The sequence below is a fragment of the Marmota monax genome, unplaced genomic scaffold (assembly GCF_021218885.2).
Source record: "Marmota monax isolate L192 unplaced genomic scaffold, Marmota_monax_Labrador192_F-V1.1 WCK01_AAM20220418_F8-fsc00005, whole genome shotgun sequence".
Classification (NCBI taxonomy): domain Eukaryota; kingdom Metazoa; phylum Chordata; class Mammalia; order Rodentia; family Sciuridae; genus Marmota; species Marmota monax.
Window position 1 is genome coordinate 30,098,507 of NW_026692254.1, and position 25,335 is coordinate 30,123,841.

The 25,335-nt window shown below is 35.7% G+C and overlaps 1 protein-coding gene across 14 annotated transcripts in view; it reads right to left on the bottom strand.

The window, feature by feature from the left end:
* Window positions 1–25,105, bottom strand: part of Hdgfl3 (HDGF like 3) — a 91,281-nt gene extending 66,176 nt beyond the window's left edge. For 13 of the 14 annotated variants that reach the window (XR_009226327.1, XR_009226318.1, XR_009226324.1 and 10 more), the window contains exon 1: window positions 24,923–25,105. Coding sequence is in view for 1 of the 14 variants with exons in the window: in XM_046438402.2 (XP_046294358.1) it covers window positions 24,923–25,006 (84 nt within the window). In the remaining 13 variants the exon portion in view is untranslated. The remainder of the gene's footprint in view (window positions 1–24,922) is intronic. The other variant, XM_046438402.2, reaches the window with a different exon arrangement.
* Between the last annotated feature and the right edge of the window lie 230 nt (window positions 25,106–25,335).

Below are 25,335 nucleotides of genomic sequence, written 5' to 3' on the forward strand. Positions count from 1 at the left end.
CACAGAACCCAAAGAAAAAGGTATTTCTTTGTCTCTGTGTGATTATTTTGTACCAGCCCAGGTCACCTGGGGTGACCCTGACTGGTTTAGTCGTGTGTTGTGACAATTACCAAAAAATTCTCCCATATCTTCCCCCTAGTATTAATTTTGTGGTTTTGGTGAATTATTTTCTTAAACTAGAAATGTGCCTAATACTAGGTATAGAAAATGGATGCTTACATAGACAATTACTGGTAATATAAATTGCTACAAATACTTAAGAAGTTGATATGACTGTTTATGTTATAAAATTTAAAACATACCACATGGCCTAAGAATTCCACTTCTAGGAAACAAAATATTTTGTGAAAATAAGAGGGCTGGGGTTGTGGCTCAGTGGTAGAGCGCTTACCTAGCATGTGTGAGGCCCTGGGTTCGATTGTCAATACCACATATAAATAAGGGTCCACCAACAACTAAAAAAATATTTAAAAAAAAGAGTATGTGAAGTAAACAAAACAAGATAAGAAGAAATAACTAAAGGGCCATCAGTGTAGGAATGGTTAACTAAATTATGGTGAATACTATTGCATACCACATAGTCAAGATCTACTGACTTGGAAAGTTAATGATAGAGTAAGGACAAGTGAAAAGGACAAACTTAAAACTGAAAAATGGTAATTCCATAAAATGCTATGGGTTCATATAAGCATAAAAAAAATAAAAGGAATGGGATTCACTGAACACCAGTTATCTCTGTGGCATAGGAGTGGTGGTGTTAAAAATCACATTTTTCTTATGAAATTAAAAATGTAATTTTTAAAAAGGTAAACTAATAAAAAAACAGATACATAGGGCATAACCCAGAAAAAAGTATGACACAAACAAGAATTTGCAGAAAGGGATTCATATTAAAGAACGACTAATTTTGTTATACCCTGTTGCCTATGTTTGCTGAGGACTTTTCCTTTAAATAGTCATGTCCTCTAAAGACCAAATCAATGAGATCTGGTCTCACTGGATTCAAAGAGCAATTTTTAAATATACAAACAGAGATATGATAAATTGTGGTATATATGTGTATTAAGAATTGTAATGCAAAAAAAAAAGAGAGTACATGTGTAATGGCATAATTTGGCATGAACACACTTTGTATACAGAGTTACGAAAAATTGTGCTGTAAATGGGTAATAATGAGTGTAATGCATTCCACTATTGTCATGTATGTAAAAAAAAAAGTGGGTTGGGGGGAGAAAGAGCACTTCCCCCCAACTTTTACAAAGAGAGTTTGCTGGAAGTATCCAATTCTAAATTTGGTTTGAATTTCTAGGAAACTTTTGTTTACAGAATTTTAACCATTACTTTCCCATCTCCCCAGTAGGGATTCCTAGCTGGCCCTCCTCCAGTGAAATCTGCCTAATTACATGCAAGATTTACATAGTATATTTTAATGAGAGAATTTACTGCTTTATTCAGATCTTGCAACCCCTACCTCCTCCCCCACCAAAAAATTTACAGCAAAAGGATTATGTAAAGCTAATTTCTGACACTTGTGAATCAAGTTCATAACACTTATGCACATCTATTTATTTTTTACATTAAAAATACAACACGATGGGCTGGGGTTGTGGCTCAGTGGTAGAGCACTCGCCTAGCACACGTGAGGCCCTGGGTTTGATCCTTAGCACCACTTAAAAATAAAATAAAGGCATTGTGACCAACTACAACTAAAATAAAAAAAAATATATAAAAGACAAAAAAAAATACAACATGTTTACACAAAGACTGCCACCTCAGTTTTTGAACAGATCTTTTCAATTTGAGGTTATTTTTTGCTTTCTCTTCTATGTCAGTGTCTTATAAACATTATGTTGAAGTTTATTAAAATGAAAACCATTTAAAATATCTGGCTGTTTACTGCCTGTTTTCTCTCTTCAGGTGTACAGTTTTGCTACAAATTATAACTCAAATGTTTCATCTAAAATTCTAGAAGCACTTTAAGTATTTCAAAAACACTATTAAAACAATATTTACGGGGCTGGGATGGTGGCTCAGCGGTAGAGTGCTCGCCTAGCACAGGCGGGACCCGGCTTCGATCCTCAGCACTACATAAAAAAAATAAAGACATTGTATTGTGTCCATGTACACCTAAAAATAAAAATATTAAAAAAACAATATTTACACAATATGAAGATCAAGATATTTAAATATGATCCTTTGTTCTGCTCTTCCCTTTTCCATTCTTTTTTTTTTTTTTTTTTTTTTTGGCGTTGAGAGTACCAGGGATTAAACTCAGGGGCACTCAACCACTGAGCCACATCTTCATTCTTATTTCGTATTTTATTTAAAGACACGGTCTCACTGAGTTGCTTAACCTCACTGTTGCTGAGGCTGGTTTTTGAACTCTCAATCCTCCTGCCTCATCCACTGGGATTACAGGCAAGAGGCTTTCCATTCTTTATTAATCTTTACTTTGTTAGGTTGCACTGTTTGGTTTAAAAAATTAGTTAGTAATCACTTTTCTTCTTACAGTGACTTTAGGAAAGTGCCCAGGGCAAATGCCCTCAAATAAAGAATAGGAAGAAAGCAAGCAGCAGATGAGACAGGATGTTAATACAGAACTACTCCAGTGACAATTTTAGCTGAAGACCAAATTATAGATAATATGTTCCCCAAAGAGGTAAGCCCAGGCCAACCTGAAAATACTTCAGTTAAAACCCTATTAAACTAGCTCTAGCATAACAAACAGGTTTGAGAGGGCAAAAGAGTTGGGAATTATCAAGAGGATTTTTGATATGCTATGAGTCTCAACCTCCATTCCCTAAGGTTCTCAACTTACTGAAAGAAATTTCACTTTGGAGAGTTTAAGATATGTCTTCTAGAACTTCGAAGTCACAGAAGACTAGTGTTTTACTCAACCCTGAGAAATCTTGAGAAAGAGTATAGGATTTTCTGGTTAGGTGCTCTGATAGCAGAGTAAAATGGATGTTGACTGCCCTGAGTATGGCTTGCACTTCCAGTTTCTTGTAAAGAATCTGAGCCTTCATGGAGCATTAACTAGAGACTGTGGGGTTGTCTTAAGTCCAAGAGGGCCATCTAGAGCTGTGGCAACTGCAGCAGGAAAGAGCTGAAAATGTACCATGAGACGTCCAGGGAAGCGGGGGGGGGGGGGGGTTAATAAGTGACCACTAAGAAGAGAGATGCATCAAGAAAAGTGTATCAAGAAAAGTGAAGGTGAGATAATCCCAAGAATGTTGTTTGTGGGGGTGTGGGAGGCTATTTTTAAAATGATTCTCCATTTCTAGCATTCATAGCTTTGTGTAAAATTCCCTCATAGTGTGGGTTGGACCTAGTTACTTACTCTTAATAAATGGAACATAGGAAAAGTTGATTGGATGTCACTTTTCTTTTTTGGTACTGGGGACTGAAACCAGAAGTGCTTAACCACTGAGTCCCAACCACAGCCCTTTTTATATTTTATTTTGAGACTTAGCGATGGTTTCACTAAGTTACTTAGGCTGGTTTTTAACTCTTGATGCTCTTGCCACAGCCTCTCGAGCCACTGGGATCACAGATGTGCACCACCACACCTGGCTCTGGATGTCATTTCTAAGGTTAGGTTTCAAAAGACCATGACTTCTATTTGCTGACTCTTGCTTGTTTACTCTAAGGAGGTGAGCTGCCATATTTTGAGTTGCTCTTTGCTCCATGAGGAAAGGAACCTAGGACAGGCTCTGGCTAACAGCTCATGAAGAAATGAAGTCAACAATCAATGAAGAACTGAATCCTTCCAACAACTACTTAAGTAAGCTTGAAGGTGGACCCATCCTCTTATCAAGCCTTAAAATGGTTGTGCTCCTATATAGATCCAGAGGCAAAGGATCCAGGTTGCATGATTCCAGAACCACAGTCAATTTAATAAGTGTGTTATTTTAAGCCACTAAGTTTTGAAGTAATTTGTTATTATAAATATACTAAATATGTATTAAAATAATATTATAACAAGTAATATTACAAAGATAATATTATAATTAACCTGGAGTAGTTTTGAAGAAACTACAGAAAGAATTAATGAGCAAAAGAACCGGCTCTAAACAGTTGCTAAGTCCAAACAGAATCAACATCAGCTCATACAGTGATTAGTCAAGTAAGGACTTTCCTGGGGCTGAGGATGTAGCTCAGTGGTAGTGTGTCTCCAAGGAGACAGGAGAAAGCTAATGTCACATAATGGGTTTGAACAGAGAAGAGACAAAACAAAGCTACAAAGGAGTAAAATGAGGAAAGAAAGAAGTCACAGCTTTTTCTCTCTAAATTATAGGGAGAAAGACTTAAGAGACAAAAGACTTAACAGAAAATCAGCTAGGCTAGACCTAACATTTTGTAAATGGTAGTGGGCAAGCCCACATGTCCCCAAGATGCTCTGAGAAGTTTGCATTATTAATGACAGTTATCATGTTCATTTTCATTTCAATTTTAAAAAATCAATAAATACAATAAGTTAAACATGTTCTCTCTAAAATTTAATAGTTTGTGAATCTTTTTATGTGTACTGAGCAAAATATGTGTGGCAATAGTAGATATCATGTAGATGTATTCATTATTCAAATATTGTTATGGATTTATCACTCAACTGAGCACTGCTAGCTGCTTGTGGATTTGACCATAAAGCTGTTAACGGTTTTTTATTTTTAGTCTCATATTGTTTAATTTATACCCCAAACTGTCGGTTAAAGGTTAAAAGCTAAGCCAGCAAAGGGAACACAGAAATACAAGTGAATGAGGAGCATAAGATGATAATCCTGTACATTTATTTTTAAATTATTTTATTCTATCTGTGAAATAAATTTCTTCAATCAAGATTCTCCAACTGAACCAGCATTGAAAGGAGAAAAAAAATGGTAACAAGTGCATCCCAAATTAGCATTTTATTTTTGAAAATTAATTATACTTTAATATTATCATTTTAGTGACAATCTTTTCACATTGCATACACAAATGCATACACTTTTACATAAATGGGATATATTACAGCTGTTTTACCATGGAGATCCTTTTTCTTTTTAAAGACATGTTTGGTAATTGAGAAGTGGAGGCTCACTTCCTTATCTTCCCCCAAGAATTGCTCACCTCGGGTAATCACTATTCATAATCAAGTATGCTTTTTTTCTCCAAACATAATCACAACCAAATGTTTTATACACAGACAGTTTTATTTTGGGGGGCTGGGGAGACCAGAGTCCACTATCTCTCTCACACATAAAAACACATTTTATATTTTATAAAACTCTCTGCATCATGAAAAGTCCTTGAAAGCAACTGGCATAGATCTAATTAATTTGTTTTTAATGGCTGCATAATAATCCAATGATTGGATAAAATATAATTTAATCTTTCCCTGAGGGCTTGGCATTTACCTTGTTTACGGTGTTTTTGCCCTTAAAAAAAGGTTGCAGTAAACACACTTATATTTTTATGCACTGGTGCTTTAATTTCCATAAGATAGATTGCTAGGAGTAAGACCACTGAATCACAGATTAGGGGTATTTTTCATTTTAATAGATACTACCAGGCTGCTTTCAAAAAAAGGCTGTAATAATTCACATTTCTACCAAGGTATGAATGACCTCGATTCCAATGTTGGAAGCATTAGGTGTGACTGCTCTTTTAAATTTGTATTTCCCTGATTAATAGCCAGGTTAAGCATCTTTTCATAGGTTTATTGGCCATTTGGATATGCCCTTCAGTGAATTGCCTGTTTGTATCATTTAAAACTTTCTCTACAGGGTTGCCTTTTTACTATTCATCTGCAATATATTAACCTGATATCTCTAATTTCCATTGCACATATATTTCCCCATTGTATTGTATGTCCACTGAAACATTTTCTTAAAGAGTTTCTAGACAGACACATAGACACAAGACACACAGACAGACAGACAAACACACACACACACACACACACACACATTTTTCTCCCCCATCGCATGATCTACCTCTTAGGAGCCTCCTTTCATAGCTCCTCTCCTCTACACTTACTCCCTTGGTGATCTCATATAAGACCATGGTTTTAAATGCCATCTGTATGTTAACAAGTCTCATATTTTTATCCCCAAACTTCAGACCCTTCTGAGCTTCAGATGCACATGGATAGGGGTATCTCAATAGCATCTCAAATTTAAGAGTTCTAAAACAAACAAAATCCTATGGCCTAATCTACTTATCTTTTGGAATTACTACGTGAGTAATGGCATCACTATATGTTTAGTTGTTCCTATCTGGAAAAACATGGAAGTCAGTACTGATTTTTCCTCACTGACATATCTCATCCATCACTGAGTCTTTTTAATTATTATCCCCAAATATATCACTCAACTAATTTCTCTCCTTATCTACTGCTGGCTCCCTCTCCCACAACTCTGTCCTCTTCTACTCTATCAACTAATGCCTAAACTTCTACAAAAGTCTCCTGAGCCCTTGCATCAACCCCTGCCCCATCCCCAACTTTACTCCCAATAATCAATTCTTCAGTCCCTAAACATAAATCTAATGTCATTCACCTATGCCTAATTTTTTAAAGGCTTTCTATAGCATACATTAAAAACACTAAACTTGGGCTGGGGTTGTGGCTCAGTGGTAGAGCGCTCACCTACCATGTGTGAGGCCCTGGGTTCGAGCCTCAGCATTACATATAAATAAAATAAAATAAAGGTATTGTGTCCACCTACAACTAAAACAAACTAACTAAACTCATTACTAAAACAATAAGACCCTACCTAATATGGCTTTTATCTGCCTTCCTGAACTTATCTTGTGCCCCATTTCCCCTAATGACTCCATATTAGCATCACTCGTCTTTTTTTTTTTAATATTTATTTTTTTAATTGTAGCTGGACACAATACCTTTATTTTATTTATTTTTATGTGGTGCTGAGGATTGAACCCAGGGCCTCACATGTGCTAGGCGAGCGCTCTACCGCTGAGCCCCAGCCCCAGCCCAGTCGTATTCTTGTTTTCCCTTGAACACATCAAGCTCATTCCCACATTTCCCTCATATTGTTGTGGTTGACTTCCTCCCATAGACCACTGAACTCTGCTGAAATGTCAAGTTTTTAGAAAGGCCGTCCTTGATCAATATATTACCCTATTACCTTGTCTCATCTTTTCCCACTGCTCTCATGGCTGCACTAAATTACACATAACTTTGTTTGCTTGCTTATTTAAACATTTCCCCTAAACTAACATGTAAGTTTCTTAAGGACAAAAAAATTTTCCATTGTCTTCAATCCCTAGCTCTCAGAACAGTGTCTAGTAGAGTACTAAATATTTTTTTTTAAAGAACAAGTAAATGTTGTCTTGTCTTTTGATAATGAACATTGTAATGTTAGCTTAACTACATTAAAGGCAACTAATACATAGCCATGGATCATTCATTTTTTATGCTGTATAATATTCTTTTATGTCAACGTACTCCAATTTAATTTTTCATCCTCCATCCCAGGACTTGGGTTGTTTCCATGTTATTTTGACATTATGAATCATGCTGGTCTGAACACTTCTGTATGCATCTTCTAGTACATGTGTTAAGTTTTTCTAGGATGTACAACTAGAAATAGAGATGTTAAGTTAGAAAGCACACAAAATTCAAGTTCACAACATAAATTTAAACTGTTTTCCAAAGTGGGTGGAACAATATATATTCTTTCAGTGGTGTAAAAGACTGCCTCCTAATATATATCCTCTTCAACATACACTGTAAAACAAAGCATTTTGATTTTTGACAATCTCATAGTGATCTTAATTTGCATTTCCCTGATTTTTAATAAAGTTGAGCACCTTTTTATATATTTATAGGCATTATGTATTTATTCTATGAAATGGCTATTCATGTCTCTTTCTAATTGATTCATTGTGTATACCAAAGCTTTATTGATTCCATGTGTAGCAGGCATCCTTTCTGAGTCTATAGCTTATATTTTCATTATAGATTTTTTTTAACTGAACAGAAGCACTGATTTTAAAGTATGCAAATTTATCAATCTTTCCTTTCATGGCAAATCTTTTCTGTGTTATTATCATGAAATTCTTCCCTATTCTCAGAACATAATGATGTACCTCACATGTTCTAAGAACTTTCATATACATGTAGAAATGATTTTTTAAAATAATTTTTTAGATGTAGATGGACAAAATACCTTTATTTATTTATTTTTATGTGGTGCTTAGGATTGAACCCAGTGCCTCACATGTACTAGGAAGTGCTCTACCACTGAGCCACAACCCCAGCCCCTAGATATAATTTTTGTATACATTTTGAAATAGGGACCTAATTTTATATAAATACTATGAGTAATTAATTCATGGATATTAAACCCATGTGGAAATCATGCCAATATTATTTAAAAACAGCACCCCTGTAATGTTACCCTTGGGCACCTATCATGGATTCTACATACCTGGGCATTAGATTCTGACTTCACTTTCTGTTCTACTAGTTAATATATCTCTTTCTGAACCAAATGCTATTTTAATTTACCACTAATTACTACTACTTGAACAATTCTATGTTTTGATATCTTGTAGGACAAATTCTATCATCTTATTCTTTTTGTTCAGAAATGCTATGTCTAGTTCATCTGCTCTTTTATATGTATTTTAAATAATAGCAACAAAAAACATAAAAACATTCATAACACCAACAAAAGTATAATGTACCTAAAGAATACATATAAAAATAGATGTACAGAAAATTGTAAAACAATTTTATAACATGTAGGAAGGGGCTGGGGATGTGGCTCAAGCGGTAGCGCGCTGGCCTGGCGTGCGTGCGGCCCAGGTTCGATCCTCAGCACCACATACAAACAAAGATGTTGTGTCCGCCGATAACTAAAAAATAAATATTAAAGTTCTCTCTCTCTCTCTTTAAAAAAAAAAAAAAAAAAAAAAATAACATGTAGGAAGGCCTAAATATATGGAGAAGCAGACCATATTCATGGATTAAAATCAGCAATAATTCTCAAATAATCCATGCATATAATTCAAATCCAATCAAAAAATCCCAAGAGTTCACTGTGAATCTCAAAAAAGTTAACAGTGTTTGCCTCAATTCTTAATTGGAAACATACAAAATTCTTAAGTTTAAGATTTTAACAAAAGTATTACTTAGAATATAAAATTTGTTAAGTATTATCTTTTCCAACCTTAGTCTCTCTTTGAAGGTCTGGAAATTTTTCTTTTATTATACTTCTGATAATTGTGAACTAACTGCCCTGTCTTTTTAGTTCATGTTTTTGGCAAGCTGACTCTGAAATATACTTGGGGTTTTATTATCATTTCTCTCCTTCTTTTTGACTCTCACCTCTTCTTTTGTTTTCTAGCTATGTTCCTCAAAATCTAGCTTTTATTTCCCCAACTTATTTTCTGTAACACTGATTCTGCTTGTTATTTGGGATGTTTATATACTTGTTACTCTGACCTTTCTTATTTAACAGAGTCATTGTTCTCATCCTATTTTTCTTCATTTTGAGGAGCACAAATGTGAGGAAAATACCATAAACAAGAGCTTTGGTCAAGCATAAGGCGTAATACAAAAGGCTAAAGAGACCTTGGAAGAGGAAAGAAACAGCAGAAGACTAAAAGGAAGAAATGCTCTGTATAGGTTCAAATTTAGGATTGGTGTAACAATCCAAAAAGATTGGAGACCTTGGAAGAGGAAACAGCAGAAGACTAAAAGGAAGAAATACTCTGTATAGGTTCAAATTTAGGATTGGTGTAACAATCCAAAAAGAGGGACACGTGCCCTAGATTGATATTAGACAAAAGGCAAAAATTACTGAATTAAAGCACAAGTATGATAATGCCATCAAACACCTCAAAAATTTAATCTACAGCTGTCTTAATGACATTCTAAGGATTTAGAACCCTGTTAAATGCATCCCCTTGTAATGTTTCTCTTTTTAAGGATACAAATTAAGGATAGTTCTATTGCCTTTCAAAGTTTTAATCCAAAAATTAACATAAATCAAAATAAAAACACTTTGATAGACATACATTCCTGATAAGCTTGAAAAACAAACAATAACGGAAAGTAAAGAGTAGCAAGGTAATACAAATACATGCCACAGATAGAGGCGTGAACAATACTGAGTACTTTGATTAGGAAGCTGTTAATTAATGGTTCAATATAATTGTCAATTAAATAAGCAGCAGCACAATGAACTAACTGTAATATTTCCACAACTTACCCTTCAAACGGAGGGCAAGACTTGGTTCTTGGAACAAAAATGTTGAGACAAGACAGTACTTTTGGTTTGTCTCAGGGATGAAATTCACCCCTCCAAAATTTGAGTAATTTTAGACATAAAAGAAAATTATAAGCATGCTTATTTTTGTCACATAAAGGTAGTAGGTTCAGCTAATCCTTCTTGATCATCTTACAATTGATTACTCAATCATTTAATCACTCTCAGGCATTTCTGAACCCTTTCTTATTTTCTTTTGTTCTCAATCCTACTCAATTGCCTCATTTAAGGCCATGCCTGGGCACAGTTGTGAACTCTAACTTCAGTCTTTATTGCATCTTTTCATCACTTTCTCTTTTTTCCTATTCCATGAATTTGGACAGTCATGAAATATTGGTAATATCACAATGTTCCATTATATATATCATGGAATATTATTTGGTCTTAAAAAAAAAGAAAGGAAATTCTGACAGACACTACAAAGAAAGCCTGAGGGCATTACGCTAAGTGAAATAAGCCAGTCACAAAAGTATATATGTTACATAATTCCACTTATATGAGGTACCTAGAGTTGTCACATTCATTAAGAGACAGAAGGTAGTTGCTGAGAACTAGAAGGTGGAGAATGGAAAGTTTAATAGGCACAAAGTTTCAATTTCCCAAGATGAAAACAATTCAGAGATGGATGGTTGTAATGGTTACCAAACAATGCAAATATACATTTACATGTTATATATTACTAATTGTACACTTAGGAATTGTTATTAAGATGGTAAATTTTGGGGCTGGGATTGTGGCTCAGTGGTAGAGCGCTCGCCTAGCATGTGCAAGGCCCTGGGTTCAATCCTCAGCACATAAAAAAATAAATAAATAAAATAAAGGTATTGTGTACAACTAAAAGAATAAATATTTTAGAAGATGGTAAATTTTATGTTATATATATTTTACCACAATTTAAAAAATTTTAAGAAAAAATTTACAATGAACAAAAAATTTGTTCCAAGTCTGGCTTTTCTTGTATGAACTTTTTAATTTTCCAAATTATTTTAGAATTTCTATCTAATTGTCAAAATGGTTAGTGTAAGTTCCTTATTTCCTCACTTCCCGGAGGTAAATACAGAGAGAGCAATGAATTTCAGTGCGGCTCTTTCCACTAATTCACTCTTAACTCTGAGCAAGTTAGGTGGTCAAAAAGATTAACAAACACATCTTTTTTAAAGATTTTTAAAGTATTTTTTTAATTTTTATTTTTTTATTTGTAGTTGGACACATTACCTTTATTTTATTTTTATGTGGTGTTGAAAACTGAACCCAGTACTTCACATATGCTAGGCGAGCACTCTACCACTGAGCTACAACCCCAGCCCTAGATTAACACATTTTAATTTTCTCATCCTCTCCAAAATAACAACACTGGAAGTTATTTTAAATCTTATGTCTCAGAAGGTGCTAGCATTTAACTTTTCATTAAAGACTTCAAAATTGTAGGTAGAAAAGAAGCAATAGAACAAAATATAAAAGAAGCTTCAGTCAGGATTTAGTGTTCTAACAGTCTCTATTCAAATGCCATCTTATTAGAGAAGCTTTCCCTGAATATTCTATAAGACAGAAACATCCTCTCTATATTCCCTACTCCTGCTAGCATTCCTTATTCCCCAAATATTTTCCTCCTTAACAATTTATATCACCTGAAGGCATGTATATATCAGTGTGTATGTGTACACAACAAATAGCTGTTGAATTAGCGATGCTTAAACTTTCATTACCAGAGATAAAACACACAATGTACTTTAAGAGTTTATAGGCTTTGGAGATAGTTTCCAGTTGATCAATTACTATAATTGGACAAGCTTGGGGAAGATAAATAAAATCTCTATTTAAACTTCAGGGTTTTTTCCTTCTTTAAAAAGAGTAAAATATCTATAGCATAGGATTATTGTGCTGATTATTGATACAAAAATTCTCAATAATGCTAAAACTTTCTTAATTGCTCTTTGGTAGGATAAGCCAACTTAAATGGGTTCCTATGAATTTCTATCCTTTGACTCTATAGAGTTCTACCCATCTAACATCTACCACAGAAGAAAAGGACCAAACTATTTGTTTAACTTCAATTATACATTAGTAACTTTAACTAAGTTAATTCTTTTGGGTTTAACTAAGTTTTCCAAACAACCTAGAGTAGGTAATACTATCTCTATATTAGAGAAGGGGTAACTGAGGCTAATGGAGAGTAAGAAACTTTGCCCAGGGTTGTAATTAATGAGTGGCAGAGTTTAATTTGATCCATGCCTCTCTGATACCAAAGCATATGCTCTTTTTGCTACCCCACTTAGTATTTCTTTTTTTCACATAGGAGTCTTTCAACTATTTGAAGATCACTATCACATCCCTTACACCTCTTCTTTTCTGACTGAACAATCAAATCTCTGGATATCCCTCACTGTCAAGAATTCATTTTAGTTTGCTGAGGTCTCTTAAATTGTTACACCTTGATTAGCCATTTTTAAAAGGGAATAAAATCCTGTGAAGCTCCATCTGTCATAAATTTTATCATTAATGTTTTTAAATACAAATATAACAATAGGTATAAGCTCCTTATGCTATAGTATCACTATAATGATCCACTATAAAACCAAGATATATTCTATATATTAAATAATAACACCAATGAAATTCAAATTGATGGTACACATTTCTGCTAAAATCTTGTTTACATTAATGAATATATATCAGGTTCTTTTGAGTTAGTATCCTTACTGCTGAAATATATGATTAATCAAAGCTCATACCACTTTTCTCCAAAAGAACTACCACCAGGCCTTCATTTGTACAGCTCATCCTTATCATAAGGTGACCAATAAGATGTGGGAGATAAAGAAAAAGGAACATCTAAGATGATTCAATGTCTTTGGTTTTGGGAGTTACTGGATGAATTTTTTACTAGAACAGGAATACTTGGGTGGAGAAAGATAGCTACATTAGATTTGACAACGAATTTGTGGTAACTGAGAGGGCATTCAATGGGCTGTCCAGTATGTAAACGAATTTATGGATTTAAAATTCACGCTAGTGAGTCTGGGCATGAAATAAGAGGCTTAGAAGATATTATCCTTAAGAATTGTGGCTAGGGCTGGGGATGTGGCTCAAGCGGTGGCGCGCTCGCCTGGCATGCGTGCGGCCCGGGTTCGATCCTCAGCACCACAAACAAAGGTGTTGTGTCCGCCGAAAACTAAAAAAAAATAAATATTAAAAAATAATTTAAAAGAAAGACAGAGAGAGAGAATTTTAATATTTATTTTTTAGTTTTTGGCGGACATAACATCTTTGTTTGTATGTGGTGCTGAGGATCGAACCCGGGCCGCACGCATGCCAGGCGAGCGCGCCACCGCTTGAGCCACATCCCCAGCCCCTCTCTCTCTCTCTCTTAAAAAAAAAAAAAAAAGAATTGTGGCTAAAGTTAAATAAAAATCTGCAAAGGTACCAAAGGTGAAGTAGAAGAACCTTCCATGACAAGAAACATGAGGGAAGCCAAGGAAAGAGAATTTTTAAGATGCAGTATTAAATTTCCACAGAGGCAAAAGTAAGGCTTTCTTGAAATATGTTCTTTGAATTGGCAGGTCACGGTGACCTCTAGGATAGGGTGAAAAAAAAACCCAGTAAGGCCAGTTCTTAATGAAGGCTGCCTACTAAAGGAAGCATAGACAGCAGTATGTGCAAGATGACAGATGAAATATTTCCAGTCTGAAGAGAAAGAGCCAATAAAAGGGAAGAGGCTGATGACTTAAATTAGGAGAACAAAGATTTGTTGACGTCACTTTTCTACCCACAGCACTTATAGAGTGCCTGGAACATAGCAAACATTCAAAAATATTTGTTTAAAATTAAATGGAAGAAGAAAATGGGTAGTGTAAAATAGGAGGAGGAGGATCTAAGTAGGGAGGATAAGAAAGGGGGAAACATGTTTTGATCATACGTTAAACTCCAGCCTTTTTGTGTTCATAATTCTTGAAATGATCCTGAAAGGAAGACATTATTGTCTGTATTTTACTTGTGAGTCCACAGAGGCTAAGAGATCAGGTAATCTGTCCAAGGTCATTGATCTACTGAGGAGTAAAGGCAATATGCAGAAATGGCTTCATCTGCCCACAGAAGTTTGCTCTTCTATTGCACCTTACTGCCTCCAGGGAAAAGAGACACAACTATGCTCCTCTATAGCCAAAAGAAAGAAAAAGAGAAGTAGGGGGGAAAGAGGGGAAAGGAGGAAAGAGGGGTGGGAGGACTTTAATTTCTAAGCAGACAGGAAGTTGTAGTTCAAATCTGTTGGCATAGACATTTTTTATGAAGTATGAAGGTAAAATAACTTGCTAAAAATAAAGGCAAAGGAGTTGGAAGAGAGTGATAATGATATTTATTAATACTTGAGGAAGTTGTACAAGGAACTGACCCCAGACCAGCAAAAAGACTAATGAATTTAAATTCTGAAGCAGCCCACAGTCTACATGTCTGTGCTGGAGCAGAAGTATGACCCAAGAAGGGGTTAGTATGGTGAATACTTCAAAACAAAAAAAAGAGACTGGGTGACAACTATTTGAGTTATCAAGTGGGGTTTAATCTGGATATGAAGGAGTGAAGCCAGAAGGGAGCTGGTATACCAAAAGAAAATGGAGAGGTCAAGGGCTCACTTGTAGGTTACAATATTAAATAAGAGGCAACTTTAGTGGAGCAAAGGAGTACTTCAATCACTATCATCTCTGTTTCATGTCAACAAACCTCTCCAACCAAGAGCTCTTCTTAAGTTGCTCTACTTTTGTAACCTGTTTTTACAACACTATAAAAACAAGCAACACATTTGTTCTGAGTTACCTGATCCTTTGTAGTTAAATAAATCTTTGACCCAGATAAAGAACTTATTAAAAATGAAGAAAGACCATCATATTTCATAATTCTCTCTTTTTTTTTCTTTTTGGTACTGGGGATTGAACTCAGGGGAAGTTGGCCACTGAGTCACATCTTCAGCCCTATTTTATATTTTATTTAGAGACAGGGTCTCACTGAGTTGCTTAGTGCCTCACTTTTGCTGAGGCTGGCTTTGTTCGCAATCCTCCTGGCTCAGCCTCCTGAGCCATTGGGATTATAGGTGTGTGCCACTGCACCCAGTCATATTTTATAATTCTTATCAAAGGTTTTGTCTTCTCCTCAGCACCCCTATAGCATGAGGTAGGGCCAGTAAACAACAGCAATAATCACAAAAGGCTGAGCTAGAGAACAAGCAGAATTCTTGAATACCTGGCTCACACAAAAACTAACCTAATCTTATTCATTTTGTTCTAAGATATTTCCATTTAGTATAGACGAGCTATTTTGTAATTGTAATGCATTTATTTTGTGTGAGTCAATCGGCTAGCTAGAAGAAACAAAATTGAATTTACTATACTTTCCAGAAGTTGAAGAATGCCTTCCTATCAATACTAGGTTCTACTGAGACTGCTGTTATCTCATAGTACTAAGGAAATGTTTTTGGTTGGGCACAAAGTGATTTAAAAAGAAATACAGACATTATTAGAAATGTATAGTCCCAAAGACTTAATAATCACTTCAGAGTGTACCATAAACCTGCCTTATAAAACTATTAAGTTTTCTGAACATAAAAGCTCCTTATCCTTAGTTACGGATGGTCTGCCAGTTTAGTTCCACAAACTTAAGAAATCCCCAAAAACCTCAATACTACCTGCTAGGGAACATTATGTAGTCAGATTATGTATAACTAGATAGGTAGCAAATGCATGGAGCTTATTACCCTTAAGAAGGCATATTTATGAAACTTTAATAGCTTCAAGATAGTTAAGTGTATATTTGCAGCTTAAAGACTACAAGAAATATGAGATTGAAAATGTTTGATCTGTACATTTAGACTTTTGAGATCAAGGGAAATTCTAACCTGGATGGTTAAATGATCTAATACAATATCACTTTCATTTCTTATATTCTGCAACTCTCATAAGATTGTGGCTACAATAGAATAAAAAGCCCAGGACTGTTGAAATCATCATCATCATCTGAAGAATTCCAACAACTGTTCAATATAAATGCATAGACAAATTCCTTTGGCCTACTAGACCAAATCATGCTTTTTAAACTGTATGTAGTAAAAATTGACTTAGAGGGTTGTAACCTGATTTTTTATAAAGTGAAATACAAAATACCAGAATGCATTACATACAGTAAGTATAATTTGGTGAACTTTTTTTCTGGTGTATGTGTGCTGAGATAGGAATATTTATTCCTCACTTATGGGCAAAAATAGTCTGAAAGCAACTAGACTGCATTAGAATAAATCAAAAATGACTAATTTCCAAGATCCAAGTATTTATTTAAATTATTGACTTAATCTTCATGTAGCAGTCTAGTGAAGAAAAAAATTATTTTAAAACATTTTATTTTATTTAAAAACTGAAAGTTCTAGAGAAAATTCATTTCAGTTCATCCAACATATGCAACCTCAAAAACTTTATAATATTTATAATATTTCTCTCTCTAAAAGTGCATTTCCTCCAAAATTAAAGATGTCATTAGTACAAAGATTCTACTTCAGTGTCCAAAAAAGAAAGCTAAAGCTGAGCTTATTATCTGACATTCCTGCTTATGTAAAAAATTTTTAACCTTTTGTGAAATTCATTTTTATATGTGCAATAGAAACTGAGAAGTTACTATGCTACTGAGAACTTTCCTGCTAACACTAACTCTTCTGCCCTATGAAAACTGGACACCTCCACTTCTGGGCAGCCTTAGAGACTATAATCAGAATCAGCAGGGAGCTTGAGTCTCAGCAATTAAATAAGAAGAGTGGTTTATTCATAAATCCATTTGTATGCCAATTTATTTTGCTCCCAAGTCCTGAAACTATATGGAAACTCTAGAAAAGCCCCCATCAGACTTGGGAATCTTATAATGGTAAGTCCCCACAATTCCCAGAACCCAGGGTCAACCTCAATATTATAAAATCACAAGGAAATTGCTGAAAAACAAACTCACCAAGCCACACAAAGCATTTATGGAGACTTTACTAGATTCCATGAATTGTGTAAATTAGGAGTTTAGTATTCCTATGAGGGAATTATTAAGTACTTAATCAGCCAATAGTTCTTTCATGTGGATTTTAATATTGGATCCCTAGATGAAAAAGAAGGGAAGGAGAATAATTATCGTTTTCTCTATTTTACAAAGGTTGTAAAAAAGATGCCTAACCTAAAAAATTCAAACTAGTGGTTTTTTAGACCCTGGTCAGTTCTCTTGCTACACATTACAGAGCTTCCTCAAAAATCTCCAGGATGTCATTCTGAAAGTTTGAGCTCATCAATCATTAGTTTTTTTTTTTTTTTTAAACTTCTGTGTGGCTTTCTGTGGTATCATACAGATGGTATTTTACCAGATTAACTGTGGTAGCTGGACTGAAAAATTACCTACACAAATGGCAATGAAACACTGAAAAATGTTATCATGATCAGAAATGCTGTAAGTTGACAAAATCTACACAGGATATCGTCATTCTTATGATTTAGCTTCTAGGATCTACTGCATCAGAAACTCTCCTAACTGATGTTCAAAGTATATGTATGTGTTCTGTGACACATAAAGGTTTTGGAACCTATACCTAAGTCAATACCATGCTATTAATTTAGAATTGATTGTAGTGGTTCTCTACTTTCTCTAAATGTATAACTAATGACTTATTTTTTAATACATTCCCTTGCATCAGAGGGCTTTTAGAGAGATATAGAGAAAGATAATACAATCTTCTACAATGAAATGTTCTCTGACTTAACATTGCTAGCTTCACAGCACTTGTAGGTAACAAATTTATATAGTCTTGTAGGTAACATATACATACATATAGTCTTTCCATACACTGCCAAATACTTCCTCAGCCCTTTCATCTAATGTCACATCTGTTATGTTCTTGTGGCATTCATGGATTAAGATACTTATTAATTGTGTAACCTTGGGTGAATTTCTTAAGCTATGTCTTAGGGATAATATCCACCTCATGGTAGTGTTATATTTTTATTTTAACTTGTAATCAAGACATATATTACAACATATGATATTCTCATATATGATACATATATTCAACCTAACTTGTAACTAAAGAAATTGTTTTTATATTTATTAAGTCGACAGATTTTTTTTTAAAAAAATTTGGATCATTTACTTCAATAAGTTTGTGAGAAAATGGTATTCTTTTATTCTATTAGTAGATGTATAAGCTAGTCAAAACTTTTCTGGAAGGCAATTTAGCAATATAAATCCAAGGCTATAAAATGTGCATATATCCCTTGACTCATAAATATAATTTCCACATTTATTCTGAGGAAATTAACTGTAAGTTAGCAAAAAGAATGTTTCTGAGTCTTATTTTATAGTTAAAAACTGGAAATAACCTAAATATCCTAAAATAAGAGGGTTATAATTTATAATAGGACTATATCACGAATTACCAGATAACTATTACAAATGATGTTACAGAAACATTGGCTGCCATTAAAACTCATTTAAGATATAGTATTTAAATGGGGAAAAGGTTGTAGAATTGTACATATTACAAAAATGACGTACCTACATATACAGGTGGTTATTCATGTTTCTCGTAACTAGGTGAAGAGAGTAATTTCTTCAAATATTATTACTTGTGCAATAATTAACATTTGTAACATGAAAGTCAATCCATTCCCCTTTTCAAATATTTCAAACGATTCACAGTTATGAATCAGTTGTGTAGGTGCAAAGACCACTACTGACCTTTAAGGTTCCTCTTATTGTTAGTACTTCTACTTTATTTACAGTAAAGGACTAGATTTTGGCATTTAATTTTTTTTTTTAATTTTGTTGCAGACTGACATTTTTATATGATAAAAATGAATTACTAGATAAAATTAAAAGCTTCAAAAATTTTAATTATTAGATTCACAAAGTTACTCATCAAATTGATTTTTAAAAATTTCAATACTTTCAACTTCTTTACCTATTTTGTCACTGACAGGTAACAGTCTGCACAGCATACTAATTTGAAACAATTTTCCAAAAGAATCAAATAACGTCTTATAGTGGAGATTGTGTGGAGACCTGACTTTGAAGAATTAATATTTTCCAAATCATGGGAAATAGTAGTCATTATGGCATTCCAAAGGGGATGTTGTGGGAATATACATAGATTCATCTGGTTAAAATGGGAGCACTGGAAAATGTGTATTGCTCCAATTTAAGTCAAAGAAATGAAACAATCTACAGTTCCTTGGCAAAAATCAACACAGTCCCCGGGGAAAGGGCTTAGTGAGTGAGTCTATACCACTTTACCTGAAGACTGACCTTCTTTGGAATCAGGCCAAAGTAATGAAAACTATAAACATCTTACTTTATGGTGAGATTACAAAGAATTTAAATTCCAAGTGACTCCCTGGAAATATGTGGCCTACCCTCCAGAAATAAAGTCTCATATTCTAGTGTCTTACTGTCAAAGGCAAAGAACAAAAACAAAACCCTAAAAATGCTATGAACCAGAGACAAATATTTATTTTAACTAAGGGTATAAAATATTTATAATCATGTTTTAAAGCTACTGCAAATTTAATCTACTGGCGGAAAAATTAAAAACTGCAACTAGTGTAAACGCTTAATAAAAGTTCAATGAGTTCAGTTCGTCAAGCTGTATAGAACGGTAGAGCTATATTCCCAGCCTTAACTGAAGTTTCTAAAATAGTGAAAAGGGACAAGAAGATGCAATTTGGACAGAGGACTTGGAGGAAAAAAAAGCCCAATGAAAATAAAAATGGTGAAATCCAACCTACAGAGAAGCTTACAGTATTAGATTTTTCTTTCCTCTAGTCTTGTGTTTTTAAAATTAAGGCATAACTTACACAGTATAGTACACAAATTTTAAATATGCTGCTTGATAAGTTTTTAAAAATGTACACACCCATACAACCACCATTCAGATCAAGATATAGTTCTAGTGCCTCCTGCCAGTCAGTAACTCCTCTCTATCCACTGATTACCATTGGTTAGTTTTGCTTGTTTCTGAATATCACATAAATAGAACCATATCAAATGTACTCTCTTGAATCTGACTTTTTTCACACAACCTTATATTTTGCAAGCATAAGTATTATATTCCTTTTTGCTGCAAAGAAGTATTCTATTGAATGAATTTACTACCAACTTGTTTATTTATTCTCCTGATGGTGAACATGTGAATTGTTTCTAGACTTCTATTATTATGGGTAAAGTTGCTATGTATGCACACTCTTGTACAAGTCTTTTGGTGGATGTAAACACTCATTTTGTCTTGGGTGTATGCTAGAACAAACCATTAGGTCACAAAGTAGGATATGTGTTTAACTTCAGTAGATTAGGCCAGATTTTTAAAGTGATTATACCAATTTCCTAGTAGTAATGTCTGAGAGTTCTCATATAAAGTATTTATTGTTTTTTAAGAGACAAGGTTTCACTATGTTGCCAGGCTGGCCTTGAACTCTTGGGCTTAAGTGATCCTCTGTTTTAGCCTCCCGAGTAGCTGAGACAACAGGTGTGTGCCCAGTGATGACCATCTATCTAAATCACATCTCACAAGAAGCAGGCAAAAAACATTCTAAAAACTAAGACTTTTAAGAATATGGATGTAATCTATTACTGTTAGTGATATTTTTGCCAATAAAAAATTTAAAACACATGGGGCTGGGGTTGTGGCTCAGGGTTCGATCCTCAGCACCACATATAAATAAGTAAATAAAATAAAGATCCATGAACAACTAATAAAAAATAATTTTTAAAAAAATTTAAAACATGTAATATTACTTATACATTGCTTTCAGTTTCTTTTTTGTCTACTTTATAATGTATGTAACAGTATTACAAAGCACAGGTACACACAATTTTAAAATAACTTTACATATCTTAGAAACACAAGCTCAGCTTTTTTTTTTTTTAAACCAACTGGGTACACAATCAAGATTTCAGACACTCATGTTTTTAGTCTAAGTATTTTAGTATTAAACTAGCTAAATCTTAGACATAGGCAAACATCTAATTTTTAAATCTGTACATAATAAAGTATATTCCATAGAAATAGTCAACTTTTTATTTTAATGTTAAAATAACATACTTGAACAGTGGGGGAGGAAAAGGCAGGAGAACAAGAATTCACCAGGAAAGAGGCATGAGGGAACTTTCTTAAATACTGGCACTACTCTATACCAAGGTCACCAGAATGTACATCAGTCAAATTCACAGAATGGTACATTTAAGTATGTTTCATTTTACGTAAATTTTACCTCAGAAGAAAATGACCTATAAAAAATATTAACCTCTAGTTAATGACATGCATGTTGAAGTGTCCAGGAGTAAATTATAGAGATATATGCATCTTACTTTAAAATGTATTAAAACATAGACTAGTGCACGAATAGAGGGATGAGTATATGAACAGATGCTATAAAGCAAACAGAGTAAAAATTATAGCTGAAGATGTAGCTCAGTCATAGAGTACTTGCCTAGTATGCCCAAGGCTCTGGGTTCAATCTTCAGCATCACACACACACAAATAAATAAATAAATAATAATGGTTCACAGTTATATGGTTATTTTTTTTAAAAAAAAAAAAACCCTTAATTACAGAATCTAAATGATACATGGGGGCTTACTGTATATTTTTTCAACTTTTCTGTATGCTTACAATTTTCATAATAAAATGTGGAGAAAATAATAATATTTTAAAAATAGTGTAATAATACAAAAGCAAGTTAGAAATTCAAAAAGGAAAAAAAGAAACATTCCAGCACTATTACTTGGTGCTTTTTGATAATGGTCCTCTCTTAACCACATGGTTTCAAGACCTCCTGTGGATGCCTGAAATTGTGGATAGTATCAAATCCTAAATATACTGTTTTTTTTTTCCCTGTACAAATATAACTATGATTAAAGTCTAATTCATAAATTAGGCACAATAAGAAATTAACAACAATAATAAAATAGAACAACTATAACAGTACACTGCAATAAGTTATTTCAATGTGATCTCTCAAAATACTTTATGATACAGTACTGTATTCTTACACTGTGGAAAGTGAAACCACAGATAAGGGTGGGGGGACTACTTTACTATTTGAATGGTGAGAATTATTCTCATTTTAGACTAGTAAACTGAAACTCAGAAATGATTACAGAATATTTGTGCCCAGGGTCACAAAAGTGTGAGGCCCAGCCAAAGACTGAATTAAATTTGCCTAAATTCTGAATCCTCTTGACCTATGTGCCTCACAAGGGGCTGCCCGGAACCAAACATCTTCCTTAAAGCAAGGAAGTTGCTTTTTCATTCCTGCATGGACCAGCTCTGTTAGAAAGCTCTTCCCTACAGCATGAACTGAAATCTGTCTCCCCATGCTTTTCCTTCCAGGTTTGATTCCTAGGGGCCATAGAGAATCTGATTCCAACATGACTGACCACATCAAGTGAGTACTTGAAATTTGAAAACACAGGATTTCTTTCCAGTTAGTATTTTATAGACTCATTTACAAAGATAAAACTAAGTGTAAAATGGGGATAATGCCTCATAGTATTGAGATGAAAATAAGATGAGAACATTATGAAGCATCCTTTCTTTGAAAATTTTAACATGCCACTCATTATAAAATACTTTTAAAAAGTCTTAGGTTCTTGAGATGGTCATGGCAAATGTGAATAGACAGATTTTTTTCCCTTTGTATCTATTTTATTTTATCTAAGAATTGGATGGAACCAGATCTGGTGGTGCAAGACTAATAATCCCAGTGACTCTGAGGATCAAAAGTTTGAAGTCAACCTCAGCAACTTAGCAAGGCCCTAAGTAACTTAACTTGACCCTGTCTCAAAATAAGAAATACAACACTCCAAAACCTGATGGATTTTGGTTCCCCACTTTGCCTTGATTTGGAATTATAACTTTTGGGAATCTTATGTACTATCAGCTATACAGTTAGGAGCACTTCCTATAGCTCTTTTCTGTTTCACAAATTACTACAGGTGGCCAACCTGTGCAAGCAGCATGTTAATGAAAATTTTAGTCTATTTTCTTTTTGACCCTCAGAAGATATTTTTTCAAAGATAAGATTAAATAAAACCATTGAACTAGAAGGAATGGCCAACTGATGATGACAACCTTTAGTTCACTTTTGAAGACGTACAATCATATAACATCTTAAAGCTGTATATTTCTTCTTTGACAGATTTATTCAGGGATTTCCTAAAGTACTCCTAAAGCCACAAATCTTGCTCCTTCTAGCAATATAGTACTAAACAATATTTTTAAATCCAAATAGCTCTACATTGAAAACTTTGCCTTATTTAAGAGCCCACAGTTCAAACATGGATAAGTTATATCCAGAGCCTAATTGAACCTCAATATGATTGTTTTATCCTCCTGATTTCCAGGGTTGTTGGAAGGAATCCTAGAGATGATCATTTTATACTTGCAGAAATGGATATGCAGACAGTTGAAATGATTAATACATAACAGAGCCTGAGCCAGATACTAGGTCCCCCAATTCCTGGCCCAGTGTTTTTTTCCATTTACAATCATGCCAAACCAAATGTTTAAAAAAAGTGGTTATGTCCAACTACTGCCTCAACTTCACTACATTTCAGTGTGGCCACCCATGATGTCACTTCCTTTTGTGAATGGGTATATTTTCCCCAGCTTGGTCTTGTTATCTTTACTTAACTACAAAACAACATTCTAGTGCTCACACTCTAGAATTAGGTCGTTTTTTCCTTCTTCCTCAAGAATACCAATACAGTCTCCAAAATGTCTTGCTTCTCCTTCTCACTGTATTTCTTATTTCAAGTATTCAGTTGCCAACTCTCACAAAATTGTTGTCCTTCTTCCTCAAAAGGCCTAATTAAAAAATGTTTAATTCTATCTAATACATGCAGATGCTTTCTAGAGAAAGCCCAGAGACAACCTTGTTACACAGGAAGAGAGCTATTGTGGATTATAGCGGAGGCCAAGAATAAGGTTTGGAATCGACCTAAAACAAATATGGAGGTGAAATGGCACAAGGAGCCACCAGTCAGTGAAAGACTGCAAGCTCTCCTCTATTTGATGTCAGTTCAAGAGAACGGTAGGTTCCAGGGAGGCAAGCATCCCGGGACAATGCCAGGGCAGGCGGGCACCAGAATCGCGCTCAGGGGAAACTCAACAAGTCTGGAAGGCGCAGGATGCACCGAGATGCATGAACGCCTGCCAAGAGGCCCTGCTAGCCTCTGGATGACCACTACCCCTTTCCAGGATTCGCTGCAGCGCTTGCTGGCTGGTGGACGGCCACTTGCTCTACGTTTCCCTGCCCGCCCGACGTCCGCCCGGACCCCGGCGTTGCCAATAGCATTTGCGGAGGCCGCCGCCTCTCCGGGCCCTCTACCCAGTCCCGCGGCTTTCCGGGAGGGCTGCCGCGCCGGGCCTAGGGACCGGACCCGCCTTCGAAGCGGGCGGAGGGATGGCGGCAGGCGGGCGCGGCCGGGAGTCCTCGCCTCGGTCTCGTCTTCCTCGAGCAGCGCCGCCTGCCTTTGCTGCCGCCGCGGCCGGCCCTGACCAGCAGCTCAGGCTGAGAGATGGAAGGGGCGGGCGCGCCATCATGAAGGGAAAATGGTGGGCGGCGGGCCGCGGTCACAGTACTTACCCGCGCCGGCCAGTGCGGGTAGCCCTTCATCTTGGCAAAGACTAGGTCGCCTGCTTTGTACTCGCGAGGCCGCGGACGCGCCATCCCGGAGGCTCCCCTCCCGGGTCGTCCTTGGTCGCCGCGAAGATGCCAGGAGGCCGCCCCCGCGGGCCGAGGGCTGCGCCGCGCTCCCGCGGGCCTCGAGCCGGGCGGGCGGCCGCGCCGACGAGGGGAAGCGCGAGGCGGCGGCCGAGGCGAGTGGGCGGGGGGCTCAGCGGGCCCGCAAATCACCGCCCGGCAGCGGGGGAGGGGAGCCCCGGCCGCTTGGTGCTCGCCCGCCGCCGCCGCGCGCTGCTCACAGGCGCCGCGCCGCTAGCCTCATGCCGCCGCCGGCCTGCCTCCCGGTTCCCGGGCGCCGCGCGAGCGCCGGGACT